Genomic DNA, 10,303 nt, shown 5'->3' with positions numbered 1-10,303 from the left:
ACTAAATAATTTATTTTCATGTTTCTTGGCAGCCTTCTCTGCTGGAATTGTAAGCTACACAAGAGAAAGAAATTTCTGTTTTTTCACGAATGTATTCCTCCCAAGTACCTAGAACAGTATACCCCCATAGTAGGCATTCAGTAAACTTGTTGAATAGATGTTTGCAAAACTTGTCTTCCCAGCCAGGAATGTTGTATCTCTTCATTATTTTTATTTTCTGTAATTGATCTATTCTAATCTTTTATTCCTTCTTTAGTCAATTTTAGAAGTTTGTAGCTTTCTAGGAAATCATTCATTTTTATCTAGATTTTCTAATTTATTGGTAAAAGTATCCTATTTTAACTTTTAAATTTCTTATATACCTGTAAGTATATTCCTTATTTATAGTATTGTTTTTGCCCCACCCCCTTGTTAGTTAGGCTTGCAAGAAATTTTCTATTTTCTTAGGTTTTTGTTTTGGTTTTCTTTTCCTTTTAAAAAGAATTCTTAATTTTATCTACTTTCTTTTTTATTTAATTCCTTGATTTCTACTTTTGTCATTATTGATTCTTCACTTCTGCTTTCTTTTTGTAATTAGTCATCTCTTGCCTGCTTACCAAATTAAATAGTTCATTTATTTTTAGTCTTTCTTGTTTTCTCAGCATTTAAAACTACACACAAGCAAAAGGCTGTGAATGAAGAAAACTTCATGTGGCTTTAGCTACATCCCATGAGATTTTCCATATAATGTTCTTATTGTCATTATCTTTTAAATCATTCTTAATTCCCATTTTAACTTCATATTTAATGCAAGGATCATTTATAGTGTTTGTCATCAGGAGTGTGATCAGAAAAGAGAAGGTGCTATGAAAGCAAATATTGGGAACATGAGTCCAGATGTGTGGGGTCAGAAAACCGCACGTGGAGGGAACGACTTCTAAACAGAAAACTAGGGAGACGGTATATGTATTAGAAAAATGATTTCACTGCTTAGGATGGGGGATTAAGGTAGCATTCCAAGCTGAGAATACAGCATGTGCAAAGATGTGGAGGTAGGAAAGAACATGGTAAGTTTTGGGGACTGAAATGAGGTCAGTCTGACTAGATAACACAGTGTAAGGCAAAAAATGGCAAGAGATAGGCCTGGCTAAAGGACAGATAGACCATATCATGAAGCAATTTGGACATTATATATAATCCAAAAACAACATATTGTTTCATGAGCTCTTAAATGCTATATAACATTATACTGTATGCATCATGCCATTACTTTTTCATTCATCATAAAAATATATGTTATTATATCATCCATTCACATCTCTCTCCTTCCATCTCATGATCTACTGCACTTATTTCCGATTAAGTAAGTTTAAGTATAATGTAATTTATGGTAATTTGTAAAAATGTTACTGATTTATTCTGATTCCAAATGTAAGATGCATAAACACAACACAACCTGAACCTCCCTGACGCTATGAATTCCCCTTCCTCCTTCCAGCCAGTCCTCTCCAAGTGTGCTCTTTAGACAATTAAAGAAAGTTTATTCCTAGAGGCTGTACCCAGAGAATGTCATATCTTGAAAGAAAGCTATGAAATCAGCTAGTCCAACTGGTCATTTTACAGACATAGCAACAGAACTAAAGAGTTTAAGATAGTTACCCTCTATGATCCACTGTGACTTAGGCAGAATATTACGTGGAGAAAGTTGATTACTTTGAGTGAACCTGCAGAAGTAGGCTCTATGTTATACCATTCTCACCCCTGCTGACCTCCATGTCTTCATCCCAGCTATATTAGCCGGCTAGAGATGTCATAACAAAATCCCACAGACTGGGCAGCTCAAACAACAGAAATTTAGATTTTTATCTTGTTTTTAGAGGCTAGGAGTCCAAGATCAAGGTACTGTCAAGATTGGTTTCTGATGAGGCCTCTATTCCTGGCTTGGAGACACTTGCCTTCTTGCTGTGTCCTCCAGTGGCCTTTCTTCTGTGTGTGCCCAGAGGGATGCCTGGCATCTCTTCCTCTTATAATGGCACCAGTTCTACTGGACTGGGACCCCCTGCTTCTTAGCCCATTTTACCTTAATTACCCCCTGAAAGGCCCTATCTCCAAACACAGTCTCATTGGAGGTTAAGGCTTCAACACAAGAATTTGAGGGGGACACGATTCAACCCACAACACAATGCAGAATTCCTAGTAACACTATTCCTGCCATGCTCATCCTCATGATTACTTAATACATGAACTCCAGCTCCTTTTTATGCTAAATGATGTTATATAAAAAGTGATATGGTATTCAAGAAGAAAACTGAATACTCTGCAATGAAGTGGGAGGGAAGCTCCCCAATATAGTGTAAAGTTATGGGTTCATACCTGCACATTCTAACTTTCTCAAAGTATATAAATAGTCATTATAAAACAAATTATTTTGGTTGAAAGTACACTTAACTAAAACAGCATGATTTATGGTTACTTAGACTAACATAAACTTTTCTTTTTTCCAGATTATTTTGGAAATATTTTGGTAAAAATGGAAAATAATGTAATGTTTTATTCCAAGATTAATATTGGAGATGCAATAAAGCTGCATTTATGGACAAGCAACACAACAAAAGCATGGATTTTCTTAAATACATCTGGTCATACATACTTCCTGTATGCTTTTGACGATGACGTAATACAAACACAGGACTATCCCTTACATCTGGAAGCAAAAAGTGTAACTTTCAAGGCAAAAGACAAATGCCCATACATGGCATTTCATAATAATATTGCTCATCTTCTTTACTTTTTGGACAAGGGAGAGGCTCTGACAGTTTGGACTCAAATAGTGTATCCAGAAAATAACGGCCTATATGTTATTATGGAATCCTATGGCCCAAAAATATTAGAAGTGAGACATAACATTTCCTTTGAAGTTGCCTTTGGATACTGCACCAAAACTCTGGTAAGTTAATATTTTTAATTTCTTTATTTGGTTTTAATAAGTATAAAAGTATAATATTAACATTTTTATAAATGGATTTCCCTTCTAGGCTCAGCTGGGAAAATGTCCAGGAATGGCTGAGTTTTTAATAACGTGATAAGCCATTAATTCACAAGCCATTATTTTTGCTTTCAATATCCAAGCCCTCTTTGCCACCTAATAACTCGTAACACATTCCTTCAAAACTCATCGATTGTCGATAGTATTGTTCACTTTTTTTTCATGCATGGCTTTCCTGTGGACTTCTGTTATCCATTGTAGTATAACAAACCACCTCAAAACCGAATTGCTTTAAATAACAACCAATTCTATGAATCAATTCAGTTTGGGCTCTGAGTAGCCGGGCAGTTCTGCTGGTTTTACCTGGATTCATTGATGTGGTATGGGCATCCAGTAACTCATCTGCAACTAGATGACCTAAGATGGCCTCATTAATCTAAGGGGCCTCAGCTGGAACACTTGACTGTGCTGGATACGCCAGGGTTAGTGTTATCCTCCAGACTAGACCTGGCTTCTTCCATGGCAGCCTCAGGGCAGCGTTCCAAGATGGTGAGAACAGAACCTAGGCTAGGCCACATATCCCTAACTCATAGGATGGGGACATAAACTCTACTTCTTATGGAGAAATAGCAAGTTACACTGTAAAGAGACATGCATGTGGGAATGGGAAGAATTATTGCAGCGATCTTTGCAAACCACGTCATAATAGGTATAAATATACTGTGCATATTATGTTGTGTAGTATATCTCCAATTAATATCATAATGTGAGCATTTCACAAGTTACTTTAATTTCTTCTTGAAAACTGTGTAACCCAAGTGGCAGTGTCTGTTCCCCACCTTCCCTTTCTCGGCTCAGCTTCCTTAAGCACATATAATAGTGGGTCTGCTATCTGATACAATTGAATGGAAGTGGTCAGTCAATTCCAAAGTCAGTGAAAGCAGAGAATCATAAAAAGTGAAACCAATCTATGTGAAACATTTTACTTTAATTTAAATATATATGAAACATGTTAGTTTCATTTAAATGAACATTCATTTATTAGACAATCTTTTCATGTAGGACCAAAGCCTTTTCTTTAAAATAGGTCCACTTATTATAGCTCCTCATCTCCTTTTTTGTATAACCTTGCTCATAATGCATCATCTTTGAGTTCCTATTTCAGTTTCTTTAAGATAAAGGGAAAAAATACTGAAAGGCACTGGCAAAGCAACTGAAGCTCTAGAATTTTATAATATTTTTCAGTTTTTTTTAGTATTACTTTGCTCTTATTCTCTAATTCAGCAATCTCCTTAGTTACGTGCTTTATCAAAACTTTTCAAAAAAAATCAGCTTCTCAAAGAAACAGTAACTACTTTCATTTGATACTTATTTTATCAATCTATACTATTACATATAATTACTTAATTAAAATAATAATATAATCTGGCATAAACAGATTTGGAAACAACACGAATTTAGATTTATATGGAGTCTCACGGATAGACCTTAAAACACAGAGTTGAATGAAAATTATAAGAAACTATTTGAAATCTATCTTAGTCCACTTGGGCTACATAACAAAAATAGCTCAAGCCAGGTGACTTACAACAACAGAAATTTCATTCTCACAGTTCTGGAGGCTGGGAAGTCCAAGATCAAGGTACCAGCAGGCTCGGTCTCTGGTGAGGGCCCATCCTCATAGACAATGTCTTCTCACCATGTCCTCACATGGCAGAAGGGGCAAGGCCACTCGATTAGTGCTTTTATAAAAGAGGCCTCTTTTATCCTATTCAGGAGGTTCTGCCCTCATGACCTAATCACCTCCCAAAGGGCTCCACCGCCTAATACTATCATATTGGTGATTGGGTTTTAACATACAAATTTTAGAGGAACACAAACATTCAGACCATAGCACTATCAATGTCATATTTATGAATATCACAAATACATACACATAAATAACAAACAAAAAGGCATTATACATATTTCAAGGATACAAAGATACCAAAGGTATATTTTCAAGGATACAAACATAGCTGTTTGATATGTGATATTGCTGTGTGCTATGGGGGAAGATGATACAGGGAAAAAGTAAAATATGATAAATAAAATAAGACTGGATTGATAATGTACCAAAATAAAAGGATGTATTTAACTGATGGTTTTCTTTCCAAGAATCTGATGTATAGTATACAGTTGATTCTTGAACAATGAGGGGATTGGGGCACCAACCCCTGCCCAGTCAAAAATCTGGTATAACTTTTATTGGTTAGTTTGTTTGTTTGTTTGTTTGAGACGAAGTTTCGCTCTTGTCAACCAGGCGGGAGTGCAGTGATGTGATCTCAGCTCACTGCAACCTCCACCTCCCCGGTTCAACTGATCTTCCTTCCTCAGCCACCCGAGTAGCTGGGATTACAGCCACACACCATCATGCCCAGCTAATACTTGTATTTCTAGTAGAGAGAGGGTTTCACCATGTTGGCCAGCTGGTCTCAAATTCCTCACCTCAGGTGATCTGCCCCCCTTGGCCTCCCAAAGTGCTGGGATTACAGGTGTAAGTCATCACGCTTGGCCGTGGTATAACTTTTGACTCCCCAAAAGCTTAACTACTAATAGCCTACTGTTTACTGGAAGCCTAACAGAAACAGCATATTACACATATTTTCTATGTATTATATGCTATATTCTTATAATAAAGTAAGCTAGAGAAAATAAATGCAATTAAGAAAATCATAAGGAAAAGAAAATATATTTATAATACTGTACTGTATTTATCAATACTGTAAATTTACATCATCTGTTTACAAGATAAATGACCTGAAATTATGGGCAACCTAGCTGCAGACCTCAGTCTACAGATATCTATATATGGTGCTCTCTCTCTGTCTCTCTCTATATATAAAATATACATATATACATCTATCTATATGTGTATATATACATACACATACATATATGTATATACATACATACATATTTGAAAAACCTATATATATACATATATAATCTGTGTGTGTGTGTGTGTGTGTGTGTGTATATATATATATATATGTATATATATGCAGTTACATATCAATCAATTCAACATTTTCTTTTTTTGTTTTGTTTTCTGATTTTCTCTCTCATACAACATTTTCTTGTAATGTCATGACTTTTCTCTGCTTGGAAGCACCTTCCACAGCATCACTGGTGGCACTTTGTATGGGCCCATGGTGTTACTCCAGGTTTACAGTATTGCAGTAAACATGGTTAAAAAAATACATAAGAGCCACAAGAGATCAGTTTTTACTGTAATATGCAATTTACTAGAAGGACAAACTGCCCACAGGATGTCTAGCATCACACAGCATTTTAGGCAGATCCTCACAACACTTGAGCTCACAGCAGTAGCAGTCGGAGGTGGCTGTGAAATGATCCCATAATACAGCGTGTACTGCAGTTAATTTCATGCAGTTATGGTTTACTACTGCAGGCTTTGATAAATTTTTTATAATAGATCTGTATGTATTTTCTGGTAGCAAATGATAAAATAGACTACTATCCACATATATTTTATGCACTCATGAAACACCTAACATTTCTTAATTTTTTCAATATTTTAGGCTACATGGTTCAACTGTAAATTTTCTTCAAATTGCCACAAATCTCCCCAAAATTTTCCAGTATGCTAATTTTAAAAAATCCATGTATAAGTGTACTTGCACAGTTCAAACTTGTGTTGTTCAAGGGTCAACTGTATATTTGTGTGTTTGCAACTCAGACCCTCAAAAACTAGTTATTCGTAAAAATATATACAAATGACCAATGGCAATGAAACATTGCATTTTGCAAAAATACAAAATTTGCATTTTTAGTAAAATACTGGCTCTATCATTTACTACCAAATGACAGTGTAATTCTCTCTTCTGTAAATCTGGATAATAACAGAATGAAAGTACCTACCTCATAAGGAGGTTCCTTTTTTCTAATTTTTTTTCCCTTCTTTCAGTTTGACCCTTGAGGTCTTATGAGGATTAAATGAGTTAGCACACATTAAAGACTTAGCAAAGCACCTGGCACACAGTAAATACCGTATGGATGCGCTGCTGCAAGCACCACCCCCACCCCTGCTACTGCTATCACTACAACCACCTTGATCAATTCTAAGGCACTTTTTTCTTTACTTTTTTTCTTTTTTGAGAAAGGGTCTCACTCTGTCATCCAGGCTGGAGTGCAGTGGCATAACCTCTGTTTACTGCAACCTCCATTTCCCGGGTTCAAGCAATTCTCATGTCTCAGCCTCCCGAGTAATTGGAATTACAGGTGTGTGCCACCACGCCTGACTAATTTTTGTATTTTTTTCTTTAGTAGAGGCAGGGTTTCACCATGCTGGCCAAGCTGGTCTCAAACTCCTGAATTCAAGTGATCTGCTCAATAAGGCACTTTTTTCTTAACGTTTAACATCTCTGAAAACAGGACGAGTGTTACATCCTACAGCAATTTAGAGTCAATGAAGTACAATAGTATTATGAAAACACCTTGCTTATATAATGCAGACTGGGTCACTGTAACTTCACAGACTAATTAGTGGCCAGTACATTGCTAAGCATCATAGCTAATCATTCGTTTTAAAAAAATGAATGTAACACCCACATACAAAAGTAAATACCCAACATTTATGCATAATTTAGCAAATTATTATAAACCAAACACCCGTGTAATTACCTTCAAATCAAAAAGCATATAACATCAGAAGCACCCAAAGCCTTCCTGTGTTTTCCCTGATCAGAATTGTCTCCCTTTTCCAAGTTAAGCATTAGTCTGACTTTTGTGGTAATGATTTCCTTACTTTTTGGCCAGGCGTGGTGGCTCACACCTGTAATTCCAGCACTTTGGGAGGCCAAGGTGGGCGGATGGCCTGAGGTCAGGTGTTCAAGGCCAGCCTGGCCAACGTGGTAAAACCCCATCTCTACTAAAAATGCAAGTGGCAGGCACCTATAATCCCAGCCACTGGGGAGACTGAGGCAGGAAAATTCGCTTGAACCCGGGAGGCAAAGGTTACAGTGAGTCAAGATCGCACCATTGCGCTTCACTAAATAATATAGCTAAGCTTTGTCTAGTTTTGAACTTCATATGAATGAAGTAATTGCATATCTATTATATACACACATCCATACATAAATATCTACATATATTGTATTTTTGTCTTGCTTTTGTCTTTGAATATTATGCTTATCAAAGTCCATGTTGTTTTCTTGCACATGTATGTTTACTGCGGTATTGTTCACAATAGCAAAGACTTGGAACCAACCTAAATGCCAACCAATGATAGACTGGATAAAGAAAATATGGCACATATACACTATGGAATACTATGCAGCCATGAAAAAGGATGAGTTCATGTCCTTTGCAGGAACATGAATAAAGCTGGAAACCATCATTCTCAGCAAACTGACACAAGAACAGAAAACCAAACACCACATGTTCTTACTCATAAGTGGGTGTTGAACAATGAGAACACATGGACACAGGGAGGGGAATATCACAAACCAGGGCCTGTTGGGGAGTGGGGGACTAGGGGAGGGATAACAGGAGGTAGGGGGATAAGGGAGGGATAGCATTAGGAGAAATACCTAATGTAGAAGATGGGTTGATGGATGTAGCAAACCACCATGGCACGTGTATAGCTATGTAACAAACCTGCATGTTCTGCACATGTACCCCAGAGCTTAAAGTATAATAATTAAAAAAAAAAAAGAAATGAACTAACCTAAGCAACTTTGGAAAACATATGGTAGCTGGATCCTGTGAGATTAAAGGAAGAAACTGTTTCTAAGCATTGCTTTCTAATTAACAAATTTGTTTTTCACAGAGGTATGGGTTAACAATTATGAAATTACTTTATATATATCCTAGATTTGATCAAATAATTAAATATATTGTAAATAATAAGAGCCAGAGTTGTCAATGTTACAGAAAAGAGCTACAAATATAAAAAATAAATGAGGCTAAAATGAAAAAAATAAAAGAAAGTCCATGTTGTTTTCTGTAACTGTCATTCATTCATACTACTGATCTATTGTGTTCTTCTGAATGAATGTACTACAAGAGATCCTTAGCCATTTTACTGTTGATGAACATTGGTTTGTTTCTATTTGGGGGCTATTCTGAATAATGTAACAATGAATATTTTAGCATATGCCTCCTGAAAAGCATATATAAATATTTCTATCAGGTAGAATTACTTTTACGTGAGATTCTTGGTGAGGCTGTAAATTAAATTTATATTACAATTTTGCAACATTTTATTATGGAAATGTCAAACATATAGAAAAGTCAAAAGAATTTTACATTTAACACCTCTATGCCCACTATGTAGACTAATATTTTATTATACTTGCTTTATTACATATCTATGCATCTATCTATCCACCATTCAGTCTTGTTGATCACTTACAAGTGATCAGCATCATTAAGTACCCTAATGCTACTAAAGTGGGATCACAACCCCCCACCCCTGCAATTTCCCTGCTTTATGTAAATTCATAAATTTTTTTTTCAGTTACTAACGTTTTATCAGAAGATAAATTATGAAGGAACAGATGATTACTTTGGAATGCAGTAAGTATGACTTTTAAAAGAACTTTCTCAGTATCAAATATCCTATTCAGGTTATTGATTTGTAGGTATTCTTTTATTTAAATGGCCATATAGCCTTTTAAATATTCAAATTTCAAATTCCTTTCAGTGGCTGGATAGATGTAAAATTAGTATTTAACTATAAAAAATGTAAAATACTCTTCGTAGTTTAATAAGCAACATGACCTATCTGAAGTTCTCATTCATCCAAATGAAGATGCCAAAAAAATGGGCTATTTCTTAACTGAATAATTTTCAAACATGTTTTATCACCAGTTCTCATCTCAAAGTATCTACATACCATCACTAGCAAAAACAGGAACTCTGGTATCACAGAAACTCTTTAGCTACGTGTAGAACCAGATAAAATGCCATCTTTGATCCCGCAGTAAGGTTGCAGCTAGGCTACCTGAAGGAAGACAGCCCACCTGGAATTCTGTGTTAAGGCATTCCTATGGCTATCATTACAGCCTGGAAGTATTTTCTTGGAAAAATAGCATATTTTCCCTAGGAAAATCCGTTTTTCTTTGGTCTGGTGCTACTCCAACTGAGTTTGACTACCTACTCTATGCCAAGCACTTTCTAGGTATTTAAAATACATGGTAAACGAGAAAGATGAAGTTCTAATGTCATGGAACTCATTCTCCAGTAGGAACAGCAAATTATCAAATAAGTAATTCCAAATACTGGGAAGTGCTATGAAGAAAAGAAAACAGATATATATATATATATATATAT

The 10,303-nt window shown here is 35.7% G+C and overlaps 1 protein-coding gene across 1 annotated transcript in view; it reads left to right on the top strand.

Annotated features, from left to right (window-relative positions):
• The window catches only part of CATSPERE (catsper channel auxiliary subunit epsilon), a 163,265-nt gene that overhangs the window by 105,239 nt on the left and 47,723 nt on the right, over nucleotides 1–10,303 (top strand). Inside the window, exons 11-13 of the mRNA XM_017531963.2 lie at nucleotides 2,484–2,926; nucleotides 9,489–9,547; nucleotides 9,955–10,042. Coding sequence (XP_017387452.1) covers nucleotides 2,484–2,926; nucleotides 9,489–9,547; nucleotides 9,955–10,042 — 590 coding nt within the window. The remainder of the gene's footprint in view (nucleotides 1–2,483; nucleotides 2,927–9,488; nucleotides 9,548–9,954; nucleotides 10,043–10,303) is intronic.

This window comes from Cebus imitator, unplaced genomic scaffold (assembly GCF_001604975.1).
Source record: "Cebus imitator isolate Cc_AM_T3 unplaced genomic scaffold, Cebus_imitator-1.0 Scaffold75, whole genome shotgun sequence".
NCBI lineage: Eukaryota > Metazoa > Chordata > Mammalia > Primates > Cebidae > Cebus > Cebus imitator.
The sequence above is the reverse complement of the archived record's forward strand: the minus strand, read 5'-3'. Positions and strand labels throughout refer to the sequence as shown.